Below are 27,526 nucleotides of genomic sequence, written 5' to 3' on the forward strand. Positions count from 1 at the left end.
ACATGAAGTAATCTAAATAAGCTGAAGAAATAACTGCAAAATCTGTCCAAACAGACCAGGGTACTCATAAAATAAGGAAGTAAACTATGCCATTACAATGCCATTACCAATACACATGTAATTACAAATAACTAACCTTTTCATATAGTCCAAGAAGTTAAACTCTTTCTCAGACACTTGAACTGAGGTGAGCTCCTCCTCTATTTCCTCCTCAACCTCCTCTTCTTCTTGCTCCTCATTATCATCAACCTGAGATGATCCTGAATTTAAACAATTCATTATAAATACATTTACAACCACTTCAAATCAGTGAGATTAGAATTAGATATTGCAGATGCCTAGGGTCTGGTGATCTCTTTACTACTGACAAGTGTGAAAGACATGGTGTCAGACCCTGGCAACCTTTACCAATTTGTGAAAAATGGCTGATCAAACTCACTGAAGGAAATTAATCAAATTCATGATTCGGCACTTATATTGATGGCAAGCTAGCAAAATATTTTGTTTTTATGATTATTCATAATTAATATTAATATGTTTGAATGGACGCCTTAAGCCAATGATATTATTTAATTCTTCAGTAAAGTAAGCTGAGATATAAGTTATAGCTGAGACCAAAAGATATGAGTTAGTTAAGCTGAGACCAGCTAAACCAGCTGAAGACTATATTAAGGCATAGCTGGTTAGAAGTCTCTAGTAAATGTCAAGGGTATTAGGAGTGACTCATTATAGACTTACTATTACTGAATGTATTTTTAATAGTATCTGTGTGTATTAAGTATAATTTATAATATTGATACATATATAGATTAGTGATTATACATTGATATGTTGTAACGATCTTAAGTTATATTATAATTTAAATATGATAGTTGAGGTTACATCATCAACATATGTACCTGTCCATCAAATCTTCATAGATATAGCGTCCCCTGCCTTCTATGAAATAGCTTTGCCAAGCAGTACTGACTTCCTTCATAAAAAGGTCCATACGGGACAGCGGCACTCTTGCATACATCACACACACACACACACACACACACACACAAACACACACACTTCAAAGAAGCTGGAACAGGTGCATGTTGTAAGACAAGATCGTTACTTCCGTCTACTTCTGGCTTCTTCCCAAAGTCTCGAGAAGGACAAGGAGAACATGGAAGGTGCACATGGTCAGACAGCCATGACAATAATGGTGACTTTTCTTTAAACTTCTGCTTGATATTTCTACAGTAGTTTTATCTACATGGAACTGTTCATGATACGCTTTACATTGTTATTTTAAGCCATTGTGTGATAGAATAAAATCACACTTCATTTTTTATTTCAAGGGCTCTTTCATTCATAATCGCCTCAAGACACTGAAAGAAGTATTACATGTGTCTAAAATCCAACACTCACACCATGCTGTCACTCATATATGACAATGACACCATTGGCCTCCCCTTTCACAATGATTCTCGAGCTCACAGGACCACCATCTAAGTGCCAGCAGCAATCGTCACTGGGTTTCGTTAATTACGCAGTTAACTTGTTACTCTGCCACCAGATATTTATTGTAAATATCAACATTAACAAAAACAATTATGCCTTCTAATAAACATCTAATACACACTGTCACTACAGACAAAAATATTCCAGAGATTTACAGTACAGTAGCACTCTTCAAAGAGACAGGGATTCTTAAAGTTCTGCATTAGTGCATTAGAGACAATATTAAAACTTTTCAAAACATTGTTGAATAATAGAAAAGGTCAAACCATGCAAAAAAATATCTACATAAAAATATGTATTACAAAAGAAAAATAGACAACAATCCAACAGAAAAATTTTAAATTTTTCAGAATGAAAATACTTTTCAAAGTCCTGGTTCTGAATTCAGCAAAGCCCAGTCAATGAGTAAGAAATCATATATCTTGGATGGTTCCTTGCTTGATGGTACAAAAGAGAGCTCCAGACCACTAATGCAGTCTCTTTTTTCTGGTCCCTAAGGAGGGTGTTGACCAAAATCATTTGACCAAAAAGATCTGTGTGGCCAAAAGGATGTCACTGTCTTTACAAGCATTCAGCTGCTCCTCCCTCGGATAGTTTTTTAAATGTATTAAAGTCATTGTAAAGGCAGCAGGTTTTTTTTTTTACCTTCCTGCATTCTATGCAGGAAGGTAAAAAACATTTTGCATGCAGCTCCCCTATATTTACCTGAGCCCAATCTCAATCCAGCGATGTGAACTAGAGCAAAAGCTCTCTGCCTGCTCATTGGCTCAGACACAGCAAAGGGAGCCATTGGCAAAACTATTGCACAGAGCAGGCAAATGTAACGTGTTTGTGATTTAAAAAAAGGTTCACAATTAATTTAATATTTAGAGTATATCCCATGTCATGATCTAGTACCCACATATTATTGTGCATTATGCAACTGCCATTCCAGAGATTCTAAACATGATATCCCTCAGACAGGCAGGTCACCCAGGAGGTGGAAGACCTCCTTCATAGGATAGCCTAGCCATATGTGATCTTGATCTGTTCAGTATTTTCTTCCACGGTCAAATACATACCCAGTAGTAATGTGGCTTTATCATGTCAAATTTTATGGATTAAAAGTACATTTTTGAGATTGTGATTTAGAGAAGGAGTCTTTTCCGGTCAAGAAGGAGAACTATCATTATAGATTAGGCCTAATCAATTAGCCTTGTGTAAACAACATTTTTTTTTTTTTTTTTTTTGCATTCTTTATTTATCCAAACCAGAAATTCTCCAGGCTGTAGTCATCCCTGCTGCTTGTGCACCTTCTTCTTCCACACTTTTTCCTTCCACATAACTTTCTATTAATGCGCTTTGATACAGCACTTTGGGACCATCCAACTTCTTTTGCAATTACCTTTTGAGGCTTTCCCTCCTTATGGAGGGTGTCAATGATGGTTTTCTGCACAACTGTCAGGTCAGCAGTCTTTCCCATGATTGTGATTCCTACTGAACCCGACTGAGAGACCATTTAAAGGCTCAGGAACCCTTTGCAGGTGTTATGGCTTAATTAGCTGATTAGAGTGGGACACTTTGAGCCTAGAATAATGCACCTTTTCACAATATTCTAATTTTCTCAGATTGTGGATTTGGGGTTTTCATGAACTGTAAGCCCTAATCATCACAATTATGACAAATCACGGCTTGAACTATTTTGCTTTGCATGTAATAAGTCTATATCATATATTATTTTCACCTTTTAAGTTGCATTACTGAAATAAATGAACTTTTGCACGATATTCTAATTTTTCGAGTTTCATCTGTATACTTGATTTAGTATTTCTGGGTAGGGGGCACGCACCCTACCCGTGCCGCCATTGGTGGTTACAGCTGTCGATCACTGGGTCCCGGCTAGAGATTCCCCACAGGCACCCGGTGATTGCCGAGGAACATTGATGGGGGAGAGGTCTGTATGTAAACAATACAGACCTCTCCCTTGTCAGCTCCAGCACGCTGCTTTGGATTGCGCATTTATAATGACATTTGATTTTTTACATTTTATTTTTACTGGATATGTTTTATAACAAAGTCAAAAATATTGTTTTGGTTTTTTTTTTCAGAATTGTCAGTCTTTTTTTGTATCGCAGCGCCGTATCGGAAAAAATGGCCTTGTCAGGAAGGGGGGTAAATCCTCAGGAGGGCAAGTGGTTAATGAATTTTAATAAACAAAAACACAATACAATAATACCCAACTGTTTGGTAAAATATAAAAGATGATGTTACGCTAAGGAATGTCAACAAACTACGGTACTGAAAAGTTTCTTTAAAAGTCTTTACAGGAGTGTCCAACCTGCGGCCCAAAACAAAATCGAAAACTTGTTTTTTGTGGGGGAATTTAAAAAAAAAAAAAAAAAAAAAAAAAAACACTAAGCGAACACGTGCAAGTGAAGAATTTGACAGTGTCTTTACTGGACTGGAGTTTAATCAAATAAAAATATCCCACTCTTCACAATCACACCTTATTCATGTAATCAGTTTTCAGCAGCACCTATATTTGTGAGCAACTATTTTCAAGGATGAAGCACAGGAAGGGCAAAATTAGAACTAAAACACTAATGTTGAGAATTCATTAAGAATTGCTGCTACATCCATCGAACCAGATATTGATGCCAGAGGTTATCAAAAACAGTGTCAATTATCGCACTACTTTTATGTTGCCCTCTTTTACTGTAATAATTTAAAAAAAAAAAAATATCAAAAAAATTTAGTTTTATTACACAGACAGGTACATTATCTCTATCAGTTAGTGTATTTTATGTGTGGCCCAAGACCATTACTCTACTTCCAACGTGGCCCAAGAAAGTCAAAAGGTTGGATACCCCTGCTTTACAGGTTACCAGCTTAGAGTTACACAGGAGGTCTAGTGTGAACACTGTTTACATATGTGTGCGCAACCTATGTATGTGTCTGGCTTTGTGCACGAGCACGGGGGCACTTAAAAATGTATTAAAATTATTTTATTTAAATTTTTTTTAATTGTTACATTGTCTCCTTACATTTTTTTTAATCACTTTTATTGCTATCACAAGGGATAAACAACATCTCTTGTGACAGAATGAGCAGTGAAAGGTTCTCTTTATTGAGATATCTAGGCTCCACTAGATCCAGATCTCGCCTCTGCCCTTAAAAGCTACTGAAACCGAAATCAGTTTCATCAGATGCTTTCACAAGCTGGTAGCAAACCTACTTACATTAGACTAAAACTGGAATTGACAAAATACTCGTCGCTTCCAGTTTCTTAAACCATAGAGATGATCGTGGAAGTTCCGTCCCTTGGTCAACTCTATGCTAAGCTGGCAGAATCGCCGGCTTCAGCCCCAGGATCCCTGGTGGAATTGGAGAGCTCATGAAGGCAGTGGGGATGCCCCTTCCACCGCATGTAAAAGTGATCTAGCAGCTATTTAGCCGCTCGCATTGCTTTTACCTTGTTCAGCATTGCCAGCTATAAACAGATAACGGGGACATGACTGCAGCAGCAGCCATAGCCCTAGTATAACCACCAAAATCTAAGGATGTACGGGTAGGTTTTATGGGAGGGAAGTGGTTAAATTATTATTATTATTATACAGTATTTATAAAGCGCCAATAGTTCGCTCAGCGCTGTACATTACAAAGGGGGACAGAACATGTGACAGAACAATACCAATACAATGTGATACACGAGGGGTTCGAGGGCCCTGCTCTTTCGAGCTTACAATCTAGGACAGTGGTTCTCAACCTTTCTAATGCCGCGACCCCTTAATACAGTTCCTCATGTTGTGGTGACCCCCAACCATAAAATTATTTTCGTTGCTACTTCATAACTGTAATTTTGCAGTGGGAGGAATAGTGCCACATCATTGGTGTCAGTGGAAGGAGTAGTGCCCCATCACTGATGTCAGTGGGATGAATAGTGTCCCATCGTTGGTGTCAGTGGGAGGAATAGTGCCTCATCATCGGTGTCAGTGAGAGGAATAGTGCCCCATCACTGATGTCAGGGGGGGGGGGGAATAGTGCCCCATCGTTGGTGTCAGTGGGGGGGGGGAATAGTGCCCCATCGTTGGTGTCAGTGGGGGGGGGGGAATAGTGCCCCATCGTTGGTGTCAGTGGGGGGGGGGGAATAGTGCCCCATCGTTGGTGTCAGTGGGGGGGGGGGAATAGTGCCCCATCGTTGGTGTCAGTGGGGGGGGGGGGGAATAGTGCCCCATCTTTGGTGTCAGTGGGGGGAGGAATAGTGCCCCATCTTTGGTGTCAGTGGGGGGAGGAATAGTGCCCCATCGTTGGTGTCAGTGGGGGGAGGAATAGTGCCCCATCGTTGGTGTCAGTGGGGGGGGGGAAATAGTGCCCCATCGTTGGTGTCAGTGGGGGGGGGGGGGGAAATAGTGCCCCATCGTTGGTGTCAGTGGGGGGGGGGGGGGGGAAATAGTGCCCCATCGTTGGTGTCAGTGGGGGGGGGGGAAATAGTGCCCCATCGTTGGTGTCAGTGGGGGGAGGAATAGTGCCCCATCGTTGGTGTCAGTGGGGGGGGGGAGGAATAGTGCCCCATCGTTGGTGTCAGTGGGGGGAGGAATAGTGCCCCATCGTTGGTGTCAGTGGGGGGAGGAATAGTGCCCCATCGTTGGTGTCAGTGGGGGGGGGGAGGAATAGTGCCCCATCGTTGGTGTCAGTGGGGGGGGGAGGAATAGTGCCCCATCGTTGGTGTCAGTGGGGGGGGGAGGAATAGTGCCCCATCGTTGGTGTCAGTGGGGGGGGAGGAATAGTGCCCCATCGTTGGTGTCAGTGGGGGGGGGGAGGAATAGTGCCCCATCGTTGGTGTCAGTGGGGGGGGGAGGAATAGTGCCCCATCGTTGGTGTCAGTGGGGGGGGGAGGAATAGTGCCCCATCGTTGGTGTCAGTGGGGGGGGGAGGAATAGTGCCCCATCGTTGGTGTCAGTGGGGGGGGGAGGAATAGTGCCCCATCGTTGGTGTCAGTGGGGGGGGGAGGAATAGTGCCCCATCGTTGGTGTCAGTGGGGGGGGGAGGAATAGTGCCCCATCGTTGGTGTCAGTGGGGGGGGGAGGAATAGTGCCCCATCGTTGGTGTCAGTGGGGGGGGGAGGAATAGTGCCCCATCGTTGGTGTCAGTGGGGGGGGAGGAATAGTGCCCCATCGTTGGTGTCAGTGGGGGGGGGGAGGAATAGTGCCCCATCGTTGGTGTCAGTGGGGGGGGGGAGGAATAGTGCCCCATCGTTGGTGTCAGTGGGGGGGGAGGAATAGTGCCCCATCGTTGGTGTCAGTGGGGGGGGGAGGAATAGTGCCCCATCGTTGGTGTCAGTGGGGGGGGGAATAGTGCCCCATCGTTGGTGTCAGTGGGGGGGGGAGGAATAGTGCCCCATCGTTGGTGTCAGTGGGGGGGGAGGAATAGTGCCCCATCGTTGGTGTCAGTGGGGGGGGAGGAATAGTGCCCCATCGTTGGTGTCAGTGGGGGGGGAGGAATAGTGCCCCATCGTTGGTGTCAGTGGGGGGAGGAATAGTGCCCCATCGTTGGTGTCAGTGGGGGGAGGAATAGTGCCCCATCGTTGGTGTCAGTGGGGGGAGGAATAGTGCCCCATCGTTGGTGTCAGTGGGGGGAGGAATAGTGCCCCATCGTTGGTGTCAGTGGGGGGAGGAATAGTGCCCCATCGTTGGTGTCAGTGGGGGGAGGAATAGTGCCCCATCGTTGGTGTCAGTGGGGGGAGGAATAGTGCCCCATCGTTGGTGTCAGTGGGGGGAGGAATAGTGCCCCATCGTTGGTGTCAGTGGGGGGAGGAATAGTGCCCCATCGTTGGTGTCAGTGGGGGGAGGAATAGTGCCCCATCGTTGGTGTCAGTGGGGGGAGGAATAGTGCCCCATCGTTGGTGTCAGTGGGGGGAGGAATAGTGCCCCATCGTTGGTGTCAGTGGGGGGAGGAATAGTGCCCCATCGTTGGTGTCAGTGGGGGGAGGAATAGTGCCCCATCGTTGGTGTCAGTGGGGGGAGGAATAGTGCCGGCGGCCAATCACCGGCGAGGATTGATCCCGGGGGTGTGTCCAGATGACAGGGGCGGCATGTCATCCCGCCCACACCTGGAGACTGATAGAGGAGCGGTGTCTCGGTTCCTAAGACCATCGGAAATATGTGTTTTCCGATGGTCTTAGGCGACCCCTGTGAAAGGGTCGTTCGACCCCCAGGTTGAGAACCGATGATCTAGGAGATAACACTCATGTTATACTTTCCTGCTCTGCTCTGCGCAGAGAGGTCCTGATCCTCCTCCTCTGGGGTTCCCTGCTGGTGCTCTCAGCTGCTCCTCTTCACCATGTGTCACCAAACGCAGCTGCTTCCGTTAGTGGCACGTGTGGGCTCGATCCTGAACTAGACTGTGTGCATCTATTGACATACACAGTGCAGCTTGGCCCCGCCCCCTCACAGGATTAGATTGACAGCAGAAAGAGCCAATGGCTGTGAGGAGAAAGAGGGAGAGAGTGCTACTGCACTTGGGCACAATGCTGGATTGCTCAGGTAAGTATTTGGAAGGGGGCTGGGGAGAGTTGAACAGTTTTTTTTTTTTATCTTAATGCAGAAAATGCAATAAGGTAAAAGAAAAAAAAACTTTTCCCTTTACAACCACTTTAAGTTATTTTCCGGTCATCACTGCTTCTATGACAAGTCCTGTGTGTGCAGAAAGCAATCAAGAAGTTTAACTCCATTTTTTCTTCATACAATACATGCAGATTCAGATGACTGGGATGTCCTCAAACAGTATTAGTATTAATGAGAAGGTAAAACAGTGATAAAAACAGAACAACCTAAAACAGAATAACCAGGAAAAAAAAAACCTCAAGAGAGCCAGACTCAGTTCCAACAGCTGTTTGAAGCACCTTAAGATGAGGTGGTAGATAATGTATAAGTTTTGGCACACAAGGAGATCAATTCTTGTATGTATCTACATTCAATGTACACTAAGCACAGGGATAATGCATATGTCCTTCATAGTCCAAAAGTTCATATAGATAATAGTCCTAATTAGCACCGGTGGCAGCCATCCTTAGCATTTGTCCAGCTCTGTGTAACAAAATAAAGAGAAGAGAGTGGGAGGCGCCAGCTAAGTGCACTATTAAAATGAGGCATTTATTCACACAAGATTAAAAACACTCACAAGATGTGCAATAGTACACTCATCAAAGTACGGTGTCACCGCTCACTCCTATCCTGCAAGTCCCGCCACTGCAGTCCAAGAATGAAGATGGAACTGATGGGGCCAGGGCGCCCTGTGTACATCATGAAGTCCACTGGATCCAGTGTAGAGCGCACAGGTGGAAGTGACAGGAAGGAGGAGAGGCCAGAATAAACGTCAGGCTACACGCTTGTGAGTGTTTTCAATCTTGTGTGAATAAATGCCTCACTTTAATACTGCACTTGGCTGGCACCTCACCCTCTCTTCGCTTGAAGACCAGGTGGCAGCCTTACAGATTTGCAATGCATAACCTTGAAGTTGAAAAGCCCAGGAAGCACTAATAGTTAGAGTAGAATAAGCCTTTACCAGAAAAGGGAGAAACCCTATTCTCTGTTGAGTAAGTCTGGACCACATCCTGATGGAACCACCTAGGAATAGTGAAACGAAACAGAGAGAGCCCCTTGCAAAATCCCTCCATGAGCACAAAGAGGGAATCCATTGTCTCATCATGGCCAAGGTAGCAAGATAGACACTAAAAGCTCAAAATACTTTGAGAGAGTTGAGTGCCACCTACCAAGGGTGCTACAGAGAAGGGCAAAAGGATTTAAGTACAATGTCCCGAGTGAGATAAAGAACTTATGATTGTTGGGAGTGGAAGGGGTTATATGAGGGTCTTCACCGCTTTCTTTGCGAGTGTCCAATCACCTGAAGGTACCAGCCTATAACTCTGTCACCCCTGAATCTGCCCATGTCCTGCACAAATAAAAAAAAGTTCTGGCTGTGCTTTATGGATTCTCAAAATGTACTGAAAAATAATAGTCTCTTTGTGGCTGATATATCAAAATTTTATGCAAACCTTTCCTGAGAAAAATGCAGGTGTTTCAACTAATGACCTCCTGTAAAAAAAACTGCTGCCTGGCTATTATAGTTATCCACTGTCCCAGCACAAGTATAGAAAATTGGGAAAACTGGAGTAAAGTCAATATCTGACTCAAGTATTAAAGCAAGAGATTCACCATGACACTCTGGTATTTTCAGAATGAGAATCCAGCAATAGCAGCATTTGTGTTTCTCACAGGAAAGCTTTCCCTTAAAAGAAGCAGGGCAATTGCACAGATAATCCTCTGGGGACTGATTTATACATTTGTAAAGCATATACAAAATAAATTGACAGATAAGCTTGTAAAAATGAGAAAATCATATCAAGGATTACTTTCAGGTAAATCACTCATATTCTGTATTTACTGAAAATAAATATAACCTTTGAAAATTAAAGTCAGCCAATAGTGGTGAGTAACCCATAAACGATTCATCACTAAATTTGTACAAGATTACAGATGAAGGAAAGGGAACAATACTTACTGGGAAGATCAGCAAAGAAAATTTGCTTGAGAAGTTCAACTTCTTCTTCTGGCCCTGATTCAGAAGATCCAAACACATCACCCTCTGGCCAAACTTCCCTGCATAAAAAAGGGACAAATGGTAAGCTTTACAACATATTTTATTCACATGAACTAAAAATCTGTAGGTCTGCTGATATAACCATAGCAGCACAAAGCTTACCTGGCAGAACGGAGCAGAACAAGAGACTCTGCAGCTTGCCCACTAAAAAGGCCATTCTGAATTCGCACCAAAGCTTCACTTCTTTGTTCTTCAACAGGTATTTCAGAGGCTGCATCAAAAGGAACAACTTCTTCTGGTAGACTTTCTGCACCCTAGTTTAGTTGAACATGAAAATCAGGAAAGAAATCTCATCCAAAAATACAAATGGTTCCTAGCAGCAAACAGGCATTACCGTAGCACAGCTGCTCAGCCTCACAGAAAGTGTTTTCCAAATTTCCTCCAACTCTTCTGGACTTTTTTGTTGCTCTTCACTCCTGCTGGGTTTCTTCTTTTTCTTTCTTTTCACTCTACGGTTCTATGCAATGAGAACACAGACATTAGACTTCCTGTTACTGGACACTTGTAGAAGTTATCATCAGCAAATTTACGACACTCTTCAAAGCCCTGGATAAGACCAGAAATTACATTATAGTGCACAATGTGGCAATGTACAAAGTGGAGTAACAAATCAATCAGATTTCAGTTTTTGGAGTCAGACTGAAAAAAAAAACAACAAAAACATTATTCTGGTTTGTTGTTCTGGGTTACAGCAATTACAATATTCCTCACTGCATTATTGAAAGAACCCAGCTACACAGTAGCATGATAGCAACACATAGAAACAAACCCATTTCATTGTAGATATTACCTGGACCACTATCGTTCGCTTTCCTTTGCAAAACTTTTCCAACATCTTCAGAAACAAATGAGTTGTTTCTACCAAATCTTTTAAGAAAGATCGCGGTTGTTTTGTTTCATCAAACTTTCTAAACAGTGCAAGAAACAGCTCTCTATATTCCATCACATAGAATATGTTGTCTGAGGATACAAAACACAGAAAAAGACTTACAGCAATACAACATTTAGACTGTAAACAGTTCTATCAACATACTATACTATATTAAGAACAGCAAACAACGTAAATTAGGAGTCATCAAAGCTCAGTATAACTCACTTTTAATAACTTTGCTACTGTCTCGCACAGATTCATCCTTAGAATGATCCATTTCATTGATGGTAGTGATAAGTTCTTGATAAGCTTTTAGGGCAAGATGCATTCTGCATTTACAAAACAGATATGAAAAATGGTTTAAAATACTGTTGAAAAGATGACAAACAAATCTTTTAGTATTTAATTAAATGCTTCCAACCAGAGCTAAATATAAATCAATACACACATTCAAACAATTAACCTAAAATGAGGCACATGGCATGGCATACAATTCAATATGTATTTTTTTGTCATTAGGGCATTGAAAGAAAAAAAATTTCAGCACTGTACACTGTGACAAAACACCAAACAAAAGTAAAAACCATATCTAGGGTTTCTGAAATGTGTGTTGGTTCTGGCCAAATGTTAATTGCCATTGAGCATTCTGATAAGAATCCAATAAGGTGCCAGGAAAGACCAACCATAAAAACACTGTACATACACATGTGTAGCATGAGACAAACAGGCAGACATATTACACATTCAAAAGTGTTGAATAGCAGTGGTGGCCTTAGCTCTGCCACAGAGCAAAGACTGGAATCACTGCCCACCAGAAACCCAAGTATTTCCTGCATTTACAAGGTGATCTTGGTCTGACTCCCTCAGCTTTAAAGGATAAGTTAATCTTTTAGTAAAAAATAATAAATGCACATTTTTTTGCAGGTAAAAAAAAAGTGCATTTATTAGTTTTGTCTGCAGGAGCCTGTAAAGCATTGCACCAGCGATCAGCAGATCGCTGGTGCCATGCAGGTCTCCTGCAGATCTGTCGGTATGTCTGTTTGCCCGTACGGGGTGGACAAGCAAGCAAACATGTCGACAAGAAGAATAAATTAACTACCACGGCGCTCCACTGCGCCGTGGTTGTTTACTGAGGACTACAAGCTGACATAGCTAAGGCTGTCAGTCTCTCATTCAGAGGACTGTAAATGAGTGACATGGCCAGAGCCCCGCACAGCACACAAAATTTGACGTCATATGACATCCTTGGGTTGCAGTGGTTATGTAACTGCAGACATCATCCCGGTATAAAACTTGTCTGCTTCTAATTCTCTGTTTAGCAGAAGAGATACGAGTTGCTGCACAGCCACTCGATCTCTTCTGCAGGTGGCGGAATGGTGTGCCCTTCATGACGCTGCCTTTCCTGGGCTCACCCATCCAATTGCAGAGTCTGGGACTGCTGCGACTGGCCGCGGTACTGCACAGAGAGGAAACTATGCTGTTCCTCCCACTCTGTGGCCCCGGAAACCAGAAGTGACAAAGATTTCGTCACTTCCAGTTTTGGTTCTTTGTTTACCTGACCGTTAGCAGCCAGGTAAGCAACTGATCAGTCCAATCTGTGTCTGATCGGCTGCACTGGAGGTCAGTGGAGAGATTTTAGGTCTAATAGATCCCAGGTCTCTCCATAAAGAGGACCTGTCACAGCCCATGCTTTCACAAGGGATGTTGTTCATGCCTTGTGAAAGCAATAAAGTTGATTAAAAAAAATTAAAATAGCGTAAACTAAAAAAAAAAGATAAGAATAAAAATTAAAGCACCCCCCTCCCACCGTGCTTATGCGTGAACACATATGCAAGTCCCGCACAGATATGTAAATGGTGATCGCACCACACTTGTGAGGTATGGTCGTGAACATCAGAGCGAGAACAATAATTTTAGCTCCAGACCTCCAGGGTGTAACTCTAAACTGCTAACCTGTAAAGGCTATTAAAGCATTGCCTATGGAGATTTTTGGGTGCTGTAGTTTGGCACTATTCCACAGATGTACACAATTTTGAAAGCGTGACATGTTAGGTATTTATTTGGTGCAACATCATCTTTAGTATTTCAACAGAAATTAGGTATTCTATAATGTTTGTGTGAAATAACATTCATCAAAGTGTATTTCTCCCAAAAAAATAGAGTTTGAAAAACAGCTGCGCAAATACCGTGTGACATAAAAAAATTGCAACACCTACCCTTTTATTCTCTAGGGCCTCTATTAAAAAATATATAATGTTTGGGGGGTTCTAATTAATTTTCTAGCAAAATAATACTGATTTGTACATGAAGGAGAGAAAATGTCAGATTTGGCCCGGTAAGGAACTGGTTAAAGTAAACACTGCAACAATAATAACTTAAAATATGTGATCACTGAAAATACAACATACGACCCCCCACTTTTTATAACTATTCCATTAGCTGTTTGTGCATTTCTCTTCGAAAACTAAAGGGAACATTACTGTGAGAGAAATGAGGCGTCTTATTTGATTCATGCATTTGACTACTGGCGACCTACTATTCATTGACAATATTAGAATACAAAAAGGTATCCTACCTGCGTGCCCAGGATGTAGCCTCTTTTTTGTCTGTCAGCATCATTTCATAGTAGTTGGTGAGGTTTTGCTCTATGAAATGGAATGTTCTTACACTAACAGTTTCAGATACAAGTTCTGGTCGAAAACGGAAGAGTCTATTGAAAGCCATAAAGAAAGCCATAGACCACAAGTAATAAGTCTCATCATGCTGTTGAGCCTTCTCTCGAATTAGGTGATCCTATAGGAGGGGAACCCGACAAATCATATAATGAAAGTCTGTGACTTGGCATAAAACAAAAGTAGTGGACAAAACAGCACAGTTGAATTAGTGGTTAACACTGTGCCCCTTGTGACACTGAAGTGCTGGGTTCAAGACCAACCACACTAAGTGGAGATGATTGAACTCAAGAATATACCAGTTGTTGTGGAAACGTGTCATTTTCATCTTAAAATTACTAGTTTTCTAAAATACCTAGAACATGTTTGGGGAAAAGGCATGCCAGAACTCTCTAATTGTTCTGTGTCAGTAAGTAATTAAAATGGAAACCAGAGGATCCTCACAAGATAAAGAAAATTAGCATTTTCAATAATTCGTTAAGTAATTCATCAACAACAGGCCTTAGCCAGAAAAAGCATGCAGATCAGTAAGATCAGAAGTACTTTTCTGCATAGTTGTTGTAGGTTGCCAACTCATTTTTGAATGAAAAGGGCCAGAACCAGAAATGCCAAGCAAATAGCATTTTCAAGAGATCAATAATGGCAGCACCCATGTTTTTCTCATGAGATTTAGTAGAAGTCCAAAAAAAAAAGAGAAAAAAAATTGGGCCCCTGAGCAGTTTAAGTCATAACGCAACTCATACTAGCACAGACTTACCTTAAAATGAAGCTCTCCAGAAGCGCAGTCACCGATGCTTCCAACTTCACCTGGGTTCTCGCTCTGAGCAGCAATGATGTCACTACCATGTATACACATGGGTGTCATGGATGTGGCACAGTGCTCCCAATAGATGTCACCAGCCTCTACAAGTATGAATATCTACTAAACAGTACATGTTTAGAGATATTAACTGAACCTACAGGTAAGTCTTATTGTAGGTAAAAGTCATAAAGCGGAGTTTACTACCCCTTTAACTGACACCCATCTTCTCCATTCTATAGCGAAGTAATAATAACAAAACAAAAAACCTGAAGAATGCTATTGGTTAATAAGAAGGGTAGCTATATGTTTGGCATTACTGATGGACTACAACTAAATCTTGGCTAGACACTTGCCATATACAAATAAGGTTCCAAATAAACACATCCCAGAAAAGAGAATGATACCACTCTAGATAGCCTTGGCTCACCTTCACAATGTACATAAGCCTGTTATAACAGTTTTCCAGGAAATCCACACAAAACTCCTTGAGGAAAAGACGCACATTGAATGCAGACCGGCGGTGGACCTCTGTGTCCTTGGCTTGCAGCTTTCTTTTAGGGACTCTCCTTATATTTTTTCCAAGATCGGGAGTATAATTTTTGAACTGTTAAAAATGCAGCAACACCATTACTTGCTATAATTTTTTAGGGAATAAAAGAAGCACCTTAGTCTGATTTTCCCAGTGAAAGATCAGCTTAAAGTAAACCGCCCTTAAAATTATGTTAATGTATTACATCTCTGTTTCTAATTTTAGATTTTAATCATCTTTGTAGAATGTGGACAGCTCTTTGGGGCCTCCTATGTCACTCTTGACTGAAAACAGATTGTCTTCAATAATGACAGCCACCACATGGCCCTACCCTGGGAGCTGGATCAGTTTTCTTTTTTTAATTTATGGTAAAGAAAATCAAAGAAATTATGTGATTTGTTATTGCTGATGTGTGTCCCACTGATTCATGTAAAGCATCAATTTTAAAGTAAACCTGTAACGGTTTAAAAAGTATTTAAGATTAACAATTTTGCATAAGTACAGTTTGTACCATCCGAAAAGAACGGTTTTAGGTGTCCTTTTATGAAAGGGAGATCAGCGGTGATCCTGAGGATCGCCTGTGTGCCTCCAATCCTGCCGTTTTAGTGTGTGGGGGGCACAGGTGCAGTGTCCAGCCCTGCTGTCTGCAGCCTGTCAAAGTCTATGGCAGGCTGAAATATGCATGTCAAAATACCTGCTTTCCAAGCATGCGCCCCTCAATGCAAACAATGTTAAATGCGAGTACCACTCAGTACAGCTTTCAGCCCTGTCCAGCCGCACTGTATTTCAGCCAGCCACAGACATTGACAAGCTGAAGGCAGTGGGGGTGGATGCTGCACCGGTGCCTCCTGAGAGCAATAAAACATCAGGAATGGGTGCACACAGGCTAAAATATCTAGTGTGCAAGGGTCCTAGGCACTACCAGTTTTCTGCACCTTAACATTATTTTTTTTTAATTAAAAACATATTAGGCCCTGACGAGTTCACTTTAAACTGTACAATTAGAAGACAAAAAGCAGGAAAAATAGAAAATCAAAAAGTATAGGAGAGTGTAAGTAAAAGTCACCCCTAGTTTCAGATTTGAAGGCATACTACCTTCCCACCAACAGACTACTTAAAAAGTGTTGAATTTAGAAGCAAATAGGGTCCAAGTTGACACTTACAGTGTGAAGTCCTTTGTGGTATATTATATCTTTATCCCCAATTGACTTTAAACCCTGAATAATGTAAGAGCCACCAAACCGTGAATGCCTGTGAACAGAAAACAAAACTTACTTTTACGTCCGTTGCCACACTGGTCAGATTTCAACCTCGAAGATCTGTGGACCCTGTAATATATCTGTCTAAAAGTATCACTTTACGGCTTCCACAAGATAGTCACTTAACCACTACCGTGCACTTATACCCCCTTCGCGCCCAGGCCAATTTTCAACTTTCAGAGCTGTCACACTTTGAATGACAATTACGCGGTCATGCAACATTGTACCCATAAGAAATTTTTATCATTTTTTTTTCACACAAATAGAGATTTCTTTTGGTGATATTTATTCGCCACTGGGTGTTTTATTTTTTGCGTTATAAACAAAAAATAAAGAGCAAAAAAATGTGAAAAAAAAGTTTCTTTGTTTCTATTATAAAATGTAGCAAACAGGTAATTTTTCTCCTTCGCTGATGTGCGCTGAGGCTGCACTGATGAGGTGGCACTGATGGGAATTGATGATGCTGCACTAATGAGGTGGCACTGATGGGAATTGATGATGCTGCACTGACGGGCAGCACTGACTAATGGCAATGACTGGAGGCACTGCTGGGCACTGACAGGTGGCACTGATGGGCGGCACTGCAGGGCACTGATCAGTGCCCTGATTATCAGTGCTGGTTATCCTCTGTGACAGCTGCCGGTTATCGGCAGTACTTTCCTCACACTGTGACAGCGTGAGGTAAGTGCTGCTGATAACCGACAACTGTATTTACTCCGTGATCTGCTGTATTATTGGACACAGCTGATCATGTGGTAAAAGGCAGCTGTGATTGTGTGGCTGTGATTGGCGTTTTACCTCATCACGTGATCACCTGTGTCTGTAGGACACAGCGATCACAGAGATTGCCGGATGCGTGCCCCTGGGGGCGTGCGGGAGGGCACGTTCTGAGAGGACATCATATGACACCCTCCCAGAACTGGGCAACTGCGCTGTAGCCGTCATTCAGCTATAGCGTGGTTGCCAGGTGGTTAAATCATCTTTCCAACATATGCCATGCAAATCTTTTATTGCCTTTATGAATACAGGCAGTACCCGGATTACAAACAAGATTCTGTAGGTTTCTGTTGAATTTGTATGTAAGTTTGAACAGGTACATTATTTAATTTAACTCCAGCCAAAAAATATTTTTAAGTTTTGAATAGCATAGGAAGGTTTAACTGGCCATACAGTGATGTGGGATTGCTGACACGTCCACCAGACAGGTGGCAGCATTGGATGAGCAGCAAGATGGCCATGTGCTGGTTTTGAGGACCAGCATAACATTACATTGCCTCCGTTCTTAAGTACGAGCCGCATGTAAGTCGAATGTTTGTAACTCAGGTACTGCCTGTATAGAGAGGTCATGGAGCCCATTAAAACTAATAAATTGCACATGAGGTAAATAACTGATATGACTGTACTCACAAAGGCAACCACATAGATATGCAAAAACATATTTTCATGCATTTGTGTATTTGTCCAGTTCTGCTAAATGGGAATTTTGATTCTCACGCTTTTACAGAAATGATTGCTTTAGAAAAATAAGACTAGAAAGATCAAATGTCCTTGAGCAAAAGGCACAACTCCACTACATGCCAATAGAGAGATTCTGCATGGGCTAGTACAGTAAAAAGTCAAGTGGTGCTTGGCTCAGACAACTGTGAGCAGGATCATGGTTCATAGCCGGAGTCTGTCCCCTGTACCACCATCAAAAAAAAAAAAAAAAAAACCCCAAAAGCACTAGGACTGATAACACCTGACACAACTACTGCTTAGTTTGCTTTCTTTATACCCATTATAGTAATGTAGGTGACCTATTCTTCATGGATTTAATATTTTGAAGTCTCACCGTGTGCCACGCTGAAATACTCTGCTTTTTTTATCTGCCATTTCCCTCTGCCGGAGGATCTCCAGTTCCTTCATATCTGTCACTCTTTCTACAGAGGAACGTGCCTGGCCAGTTGATGCCAAGTGCTCTGCATTCTAAAGGGCAAAAATAATTTTATTAAAAAATAAAATGTTATACATTAACATACATACACACGCACATATACATATGTACACACATACACACACATATGTATATATACACACATATACACACACACAAACATACATACACACACCAACCGCACTGTAATTAATACATACTATTACTAACAAACTTTCAAAAAGGAAATATTGCATCTGAATATTTTTGGGGTTTACAGAAATATACAGTCAGCCTTTTAAGGACTTCTTTAGGGATGCAATCCCGTCACTGCTTGCTAGTAAATAGATTGGAAGCTCCAAGGACCAGGGCCCTCCTAACCCTCTTGTATTGAACTGTATTGTTTCCCTTTATATTGTAAAGCGCTGAGCAAACTGTTGGCGCTATATAAATCCTGTATAATAATAGTAATTGATCACACAATGCAGCACATGAACAATACAGCACACAGTCTAATTAGAAGCATCAAAATTTCTGTTATACACTCTGCACCTGTACAGTTATGGTTACAGACAAAATGTTCAAGCACTCTTTGGCTACCATGAAATTTATGACCCAAAAAAAAAAAAAAAAAAAGAAGAAAAAAAAAGCATATTTTCTTTTTTTTTTTTCCTAATGTCCAATCTCTATAGGACAATAACAATGATATACAGAAAAAGCTTAAAGAATAAGTTCACCTTTGGGAACATGTTTTTAGGGTGGAACATGTAACATGTTCCCATAGCCACAGCCGCTGCACCCACCCCGACAGATAATACAGAGAGACGTTTCGCTGTCCTATCTGCCTCTGCCCACATGGCCGCATCATTCATTCACGGACTTCCGTGAATGAATGAACAAACCAAGTCCTGGCATCCTTAGCGGCTGTGGGCTTGTAGCTTTCGTTGAACTACAAAGGCGCTGTGGAGCACTGTGGTAGTTCACTGAAGCTTCCTGTCAGAATATCTGATTGCTCGTATATCTCGTACAGAAAGCAGATATTTTGACAGGTCTGCGGGAGACCTGCATGGCATCAGCGTCCCCCTGTCAAAACCCAAAGGCACAGTGGGGGAGATCACCGCACTAACATCGTGTGTGTTAGTACGACGATCTATCAGTTTCGGGTTTTTTTCGTTCAGTGTTGAACGGAAACAAAAAAAAAAAAAAAAACTTCTAGTGTGTAATAGTCTACTTACTAAAGTAAAAGAAGAATCTTGCAGCCACTTACCTGATCTCGGAACATGAGTGATACAGTTTCCAGCACATGCATGCTCCATTGCTGCTCGGTTTCAGAGCTAGCCAAAAACTTCACAAGGTCATCCATCCCACTCATGTGGATTGCCCACAGGACTCTATCATGAATGCTTGCATCATCATCAACGCCCTGGAATACAGCACACAAGACATGTGTCCACTCAGAAACTCAACACAGCATAGGATTTCCAAAAAGTTTAGTAGTACTCTAAAGGATTAGCCCATTCAAAAGTGTTATTTTAGTTATATATGGAAGTGTGAGGTGCTAAACACCAGTTTCTCCTTTTAGCTATAAAGATCTATAGGAGGATTACCCAGTCGTAGATCTACACTATAGTGCCAAAAGTATTGGGACGCCCCTTCAAATCAATGGATTCAGGTGTTCCAATCACCTCCATGGCCACAGGTGTATAAAATCAAGCACCTAGGCATACAGACGACTTCTACAAACATTTGTGAAAGAATGGGTCGCTCTCAGGAGCTCAGTGAATTCATGCGTGGTATCATGATAGGTTGCCACCTGGGCAATAAGTCCTTCCGTGAAATTTCCTTGCTACTAAATATTGCACGGTCATGTGCTAGTGGTATTATAACAAAGTGGAAGCAACTGGCAACAGCAGCAACTCAGCCACGAAAAATAACAGAGTGGGGTCAGTGCATGCTGAAGTGCACAGAAGTCGCCAACTGTCTGTAGAGTCAATAGCTAAAGACCTCCAAACTTCGTGTGACCTTCAGATTAGCACAAGAGCGCGTAAAGAGCGTCGGAGGTATTTCCAGGAGCGCGGTGACGTCACTTATGGTGTGGGGGCCATATTTGAAATCCCTGTATCAATACCCATGCAATACATCCATAGCATGAGGTAAAGAGCTATGTTAAAGAAGAAAGAACATGTGAGTGGGCAATTTTCTCCTGTTTACCAAATAAATATGCGGTTTTACACTATGGACGTTTTTGTTTGTATATGATCCGGAGGTTGTGGCTGACAGAGCTGTGTATATCGGAGGACCTGGGAGTGAATGTGAACAGGATCCAGAGGACATTCAGAGGGGTTCTGATTCTCAGAGCGAGCTGACCCTGTAGGGTCGATTTAAGGAGGTGAGGGGGCACTTCGGCTAATTGAGGAATTACACGGAGTGAGCACCTGATAGCACTTGCATGGACATTATTACCTGTGCACTTTTTATGGACATTTGACGTGTTGTGTTGTTTTTATTCACAGCAGAATGTTTATTTGATGGTTTTGGTTTTGAGTGCTGATATAACACGAATCACATTCACATATATTTTTGATATTTTCAGTGGGCATATATATGTTGCACTTTTAATAGTTTACTTTGTTTGTACACTGGGGAGTTTTGTATTAATTGGGAGATATATATATTTATTTTTTCACATTCAAAGCGCTGCACTGTTCTATATATAGCTTCATGGAATGGGTTTCCGTGGCCGAGCAGCTGCATCCAAGCCTTACATCACCAAGGGCAATGCAATGCAAAGCATCGGATGCAGTGGGGACGGGACTCTAGAGCGGTGGAGACGTGTTCTCTGGAGTGACGAATCACGATTCTCTGTCTGGCAATCCAATGGATGTGTTTGGGTTTGGCGGTTGCCAGGAGAACGATACTTACCTGACTGCATTGTGCCAAGTGTATAGTTTGGTGGAGGGGGGATTATGGTGTGGGGTTGTTTTTCAGGGGTTGAACTTGGCCCCTTTCGTTCCAGTGAAGGGAACTCTTAAGGCTTCAGCATACCATTTGGACAATTTCAAGCTCCCAGCTTTGAGGGAACAGATCCTGTTCCAACATGACTGTGTACCAGTGCACAAAGCAAGGTCTATATAGACATGGATGAGTGAGTTTGGGGTGGAGGAACTTGACTGGCCTGCACAGAGTCCTGTCCTGACCTCAATCCGACAGAACACCTTTGGGATGAAATAGAGTGGAGACTGTAAGCCAGGCCTTCTTGTCCAATATCAGTGCCTGACCTCACAAATACGCTTCTGGAAGAATGGTCACACATTCCCATGGACATACTCCTAATTCTTGTGGACAGCCTTCCCAGAAGAGATGAAGCTGTTATAGCTGCCAAGAGTGGGCCAACTCAATACTGAACCATACAGTCTAAGACTAGGATGCCATTAAAGTTCATGTGCGTGTAAAGGCAGGTGTCCCAATATTTTTTGCCAATATAGTGTATACTGTTCCCTCACAAGTTGGATTCTCATTCCTCCTACTACAGCAAAGGTATTCTGAGAAGTTGATTGTCTTTTTGCTGCAATCAGCACATAAAATACATTAAGAATCTAACGGGAAGAAAGTAACTAGTCACAGCAGGTAGGGACCTGAGAGACATAGGTAAACTTAGGTGGTTTAGAATGCCGGTATCTACCTAAGCTGAAAAGAACTTTTAGGTGGACTAATCATTTTCCCTTCAAAACAGTAGTGGGGCACCCCTTCACCTGGTGAAAAATTAGCAGAAGTATATTTTATAATGTTACAGCAGGTAAATTATAAAATAGAAACCCTTTAAAAGGATAGTGTAATTCTATAGATTAATTTATAGCTAGTATACATGCCTATTTCCACTATTTGCTTCACCTTTTAGGATTCACAACCTGGCGTATCAGTCTTTAGCAAGTTGTTATGGCTGGGTAGTACATTAAATATTCTATAAAGTTTTAACAGCAGCCTAGTGACATTCAGTTTCTTAGGGCCTGCGTGCACACATCTTCACTATATACAGTTGTGTCCAAAATTATTCAACCCCCAATGCTGTAAAGGGGTTTAGGGACTATAGTGTACATTTGGAATTGTATTCAGAATCAAATCCTACAAGGACGTTGTAACTACCCAAATGCAACTAAAATGACATCAATTGTTTATGTAATACAGTAGTAAATGGTTCTTATGTGGTTTCTTCATTGCCACAATTATTCAACCCCTTAAAGACTACCACTCTGAAGAACAGAGGTTCATACAGGTGCTTTCCATCAGGTATTGAAAACACCTGTGGATGTCACCGAGCAGCAATCAAGCATAATAAGCACCAATTAGGCAGCTTTAAAATGACTGTGATACTCAGCTCCTTCTAGACATTTACTGGTGTGGTTACAAACATGGTGAAGGCAAGAGAATGGTCCAGGAAGACAAGAGAAGAGGTGATTTCTCTTCACAGGAAGGGCAATGGCTATAAGAAGATTGCAAAGATGTTAAACATACCAAGAGACACCTTAGGAAGCATCATTCGCAAATTCAAGGCAAAGGGCACTGTTGAAACGCTACCTGGTCGTGGCAGAAAGAAGATGCTGACTTCGACTGCTGTGCGCTACCTGAAGCGTAGAGTGGAGAGAAGTCCCCGTGTGACTGCTGAGGAACTGAGAAAAGATTTGTCAGATGTGGGTACAGAAGTTTCAGCCCAGACAATAAGACGCACACTGCGTAATGAAGGCCTCCGTGCCAGAACTCCCAGGCGTACCCCCTTGCTGTCTCCAAAGAATAAGAAGAGTCGACTGCAGTATGCCAAAAGCCATGTGGACAAACCACAAAAGTTGTGGGATAGTGTTCTGTGGACTGATGAAACAAAATTAGAACTGTTTGGGCCCATGGATCAACGCTATGTTTGGAGGAGGAAGAACAAGGCCTATGATGAAAAGAACACCTTGCCTACTGTGAAGCATGGTGGAGGGTCAATCATGCTTTGGGGCTGTTTTGCTTCTGCAGGTACAGGGAAGCTTCAGCGTGTGCAAGGTACCATGAATTCTCTTCAGTACCAGGAGATATTGGATGGAAACGTGATGCAGTCCGTCACACACCTGAGGCTTGGGAGACGTTGGACCTTTCAACAGGACAATGATCCCAAGCATACCTCCAAGTCCACTAGAGCATGGTTGCAGAGGAAAGGCTGGAACATTTTGGAGTGGCCATCGCAGTCACCAGACTTAAATCCGATTGAGAACCTCTGGTGGGACTTAAAGAAAGCAGTTGCAGTGCGCAAGCCTAAGAATGTGACTGAACTGGAGGCCTTTGCCCATGAAGAATGGGCGAAGATACCCGTAGATCGCTGCAAGACACTTGTGTCAAGCTATGCTTCACGTTTAAAAGCTGTTATAACTGTAAAAGGATGCTGTACTAAGTACTAAGATTGAATGTCACTTGGGGGTTGAATAAAACTGATAATGCTGTGAGCACAGAAAAGACATTTGTGGTTATTTCATTATAACTGTTATGTTATATTTGTCTGACCTACAAGTGCCTCTTTAATGTAAATGTAAGCAAGATGACTGAATGATCAAAAGCAATGTCAAACTGGCCAAAACACTCAATTTCAGTGGGGGTTGAATAATTTTGGACACAACTGTATTTGTACGGTTTTCCACAAACTTTATAAATATATCAATAAAACTCTACTTCTTGTCAGCACCCACAAACAATACTTTAAGCCACTTTAAAGCCACATGCAACTATTAGGGTAAAATGCATTATGCAGCCAACTGGCAATCCTCGTTCATTCACTGAAATATGTTTGTTTGGCTAACATGGTAACTGCATATCTTTATTCCTCTTACACATACATCCTTTACACAGCTGAAGTTCAGTGAAATACATGGGAAGGAACAGGTGTGTGCACTACCCATAAGAACACTTAAACATGAAGGATCATCAAAATATAGCCAATAGCATTTACATTTACAAGTCCTAAAATCCAATTACTACCTTTTCTTCATCTGGATCAGAAGGCACATGAAGGATATTGCGCACCAAAAGAAGAATCCTTTCAATTAATAAGTTATGTTCTTCTTCACGTTGCTCCCAGTCCTATGAAGCAAAAAAGTTAAAAAAAAAAAAAAAAAAGACATGCAATTGCAAGTAAACAAAGCTTATAAATTGTGATTAAGACATTAATCCCCATGCACCAACAATCTTAAAGCAGAACTAAAGCCTCCTATCCTATGCCATTTTAGCCTGTGTTTGATTTGCAGTTGCCACTGTGCTGCATATGTGATCAATCATGACACCAGCCTATTGAGGTCTTAAGGACTCATTCACCCCATACTTGCAGGAAAACGGATGGAAACTGACACGCAGATTTCACTTGCAGAGACATCAGTTTACATCAGTTTTCATGCACACTTCAATGAGTTTTACAGATGCTGCAGATTCCTGTGCAGAAAAAAATAAAAATAAAATCGGCACGTGATACTAGTGTTGTGGAGTGAACAGGGCACAGAGAACAATTGATTTTGTTGTGCCCTTGCAGAACGCGTACAGAAAAACGTCTCTGCTCCGTGGTGTGAACGAGTCCTCACTTGCAGGGACTTCAGGTTACATCAGCTGTCAAGCGCTATGTGCCCGATTTACACCACTAGTATCACATGAATATTTTGTCTGCGCAGGAATCTGCAACATGTATAAAACTCATTGGCACGTGCATGAAAACTGATGTCTCTGCGAGTGAAATCTATGCATCAGTTTCCATCAATTTGTCTGTACGTATAGTGTGAATGAGGCCTGCGTGCATGAAAACTGATGTAAACTGGTAAGTTCAGTTGCCAGCACAAGCAAAAAGGTGATTGTTATCACTCACGACATGCCTTGAATATAACTGGTTTTGGAAAACTTAAAAATCGGTGAGTTTAGTTCACAGTTCCCCAATGCTCTAGGAATCTACATTCCTCAAGTGAACTAGCAACGTGAACCACTTTGCGCTCCCAACTCTGATAGCAAACCATCACTGATAACCACAGGTCTCAGAATAATGTTTAAGAAGCAGTTAGTCTGATTACTAATTATGTGATCACCATGACAGCACCATGGTGCTTATGCACAGCTGGAGGTTTGCTTGAAACTTCCTTGGTCTGCAGCTGATTTTGCACCCCTTTCTCTATAGCTCTGTGTACAATCTGTACAAAGAAGAAAATCGTATTAAAAAGTATTACAATGTGTACAAAATGAATTTAACAAATCTCAAATTTTAATTAAAATATATGTGTAAAATAATTAAAAGTGCATTTTTTCACAATATTGGCCATTTCTATGCTTATAATGAAAAGATGAGTACTTATTAAAACGTTGTACCAACTAAAAGCTGTATATATGAAAAAGAAAATAGTTTTCCATCGTCCATTGTGGGAAAGAGGAAGTAATTCACCTCTGAGTTATACTACAGACTACAGAAGGATTGGATCCTGGCAAGCAAAAAATTGTAGCCCAGCCCAGGATAAACTATCCTTTACCTGTATAGCTTAATTTTTCCCTACTGTCCTAGCAGGATGGACATCTTTTGTTCAGCTCTGCTGCAAAAAGCATAGCCTAATTTAGCTAGCCATATTTTTTTATTCAATAGTTTCTTTAATCAAGATTCTTCAATACATCACTGCTAGAGCAGATATCTTTGATGCAGCAATCTAATGTGGTATTTCTCAGCCTGGCTATTGGAATGCCTCGCATGGAATTCAATGCCAAAACACATCCAGTCTTCCAGTATGTCTACAAAGTTAAGAGAGACTGTTTTAACTACTGATGCAGTGCCTACCGCTCTCAAACTAGACGAGAAGCCTGCTGCTCAAGATATTCCTGGTGCAACCACTGTTAAATGTCTTCCTCTCCAAAGATTGGAAACAACATGACAAGGTGATTTCCCTCCCCAAGCACTTTTTAGCCTTGTATCTAATGGAAGAGGACTTTGCTAAGGCAGGACACTACTGGATCCACAGCTGGGCAGACCACTTTTAACCACTAGCCTACAAGACACTTATACCCCTTCCTGTCCAGGCCAATTTTCAGCTTTCAGCGCTGTCACACTTTGAATGACAATTGCGCAGTCATGCAACACTGTACCCGTATGAAATTTTTATCATTTTTTTAGAGACAGATAGAGCTTTCTTTTGGTGGTATTTAATCACCTCTGGGGTGTTTTTTTTTTTGCTAAACAAACCAAAAACCACTGAAAATTTTGAAAAAGAAGTGATTTTTCTCCTTCACTGATGTGCGCTAATGAGGCTGCAATGATGGACACTGATAGATGGCACTGATGGGCATTGACAGGCATCACTGATGGGCACTGAAGGGCAGCACTGAAAGGTGGCACTGACTGGCATTGATTGGTGGCACTGATAGGTGACACTGAAAGGCAGCTCAGATGGGCACTGATATGTGGCATTTATGTGCACTGGTAGGCACTGATATGTGGCATTAATGAGGCACTGATGGGCACTGATGGACACTGACAGGTGGCACTGCTGGGGCTACACTGATCATCGGGGCACACTGATGCGCAGTTAGAACGGGGGGACGTCATATGACATCCTCCCAGAATGAGAGAACCGCCTTGTACCCATCATTACCTTATATGGCGGGCAGGAGGTAGTGAAATAAATCAGCCACCATTGCCATGAAAGATTCGCCTGTCTTTAGGGACCCAATTGATAACCCAACTGAGAAGTTGGAGGCCTTCTCTAGAGCTCTGTTTTAACTGACAGGTCCTGCTCTTCATCCTACCTTAACGGATAGGATGGCTGACTGGTTAATGGCTAATAAAGGGATGTTGTCACTACTGGGATCAAAGAACATTTGGAGCAAATGATTGCTGCATTACACTAGGTTCACATTTGTGCGGGTGATTGCCACTGCGGGAACATACCTGCTTCCATAGCTGCAACCACCTGCACAGAAAAACACACTGGATGTGCGCAGGTGCCATTAATCCTAATGACATGCCACACACACTGGAAATCTCTCCTGCACTGGGAACCACACCACACTTGTGGTTCCTGTGCAGGCTGTGTTTCCAAAAATGGTGCAGGGAACTTTTCCAATGAATGGGCTGCCATGCCCACACAAAAAGCAGCTCGCAATATCAAAGTGAACCCTAGCCTTAAACTATAGTTGTGACAGGCTTCTGGAGGTTTCCCATCTCCCGCATGGGCCTTCTGTCAGTATACATGGAGAACATGATATGGATAAAGTGTTAGACTGTGAAATCCACAACTAAAAAGTGCCTGCTTTGCATGACCTTCAAGAGTCAACATCTCTTCAGATCCACTATAGATACAATTTAA

The 27,526-nt window shown here is 42.1% G+C and overlaps 1 protein-coding gene across 4 annotated transcripts in view; it reads right to left on the reverse strand.

Moving 5' to 3' along the window:
• The window catches only part of TIMELESS (timeless circadian regulator), a 121,483-nt gene that overhangs the window by 43,689 nt on the left and 50,268 nt on the right, over positions 1-27,526 (reverse strand). For all 4 annotated transcript variants that reach the window (XM_089680349.1, XM_089680332.1, XM_089680340.1 and 1 more), the window contains 12 exons: positions 24,183-24,284; positions 19,444-19,599; positions 18,096-18,229; positions 16,169-16,256; positions 14,904-15,080; positions 13,578-13,795; positions 11,228-11,331; positions 10,922-11,091; positions 10,466-10,588; positions 10,234-10,385; positions 10,033-10,130; positions 137-260 (listed from right to left, as the gene is read on the reverse strand). In XM_089680349.1, coding sequence (XP_089536475.1) covers positions 137-260; positions 10,033-10,130; positions 10,234-10,385; positions 10,466-10,588; positions 10,922-11,091; positions 11,228-11,331; positions 13,578-13,795; positions 14,904-15,080; positions 16,169-16,256; positions 18,096-18,229; positions 19,444-19,599; positions 24,183-24,284 — 1,646 coding nt within the window. The remainder of the gene's footprint in view (positions 1-136; positions 261-10,032; positions 10,131-10,233; positions 10,386-10,465; positions 10,589-10,921; positions 11,092-11,227; positions 11,332-13,577; positions 13,796-14,903; positions 15,081-16,168; positions 16,257-18,095; positions 18,230-19,443; positions 19,600-24,182; positions 24,285-27,526) is intronic.

Source organism: Staurois parvus, unplaced genomic scaffold (assembly GCF_062004578.1).
Source record: "Staurois parvus isolate SC_StPar_1 unplaced genomic scaffold, SC_StPar_1.0 ptg000017l, whole genome shotgun sequence".
NCBI classification, from domain to species: Eukaryota; Metazoa; Chordata; class Amphibia; order Anura; family Ranidae; genus Staurois; species Staurois parvus.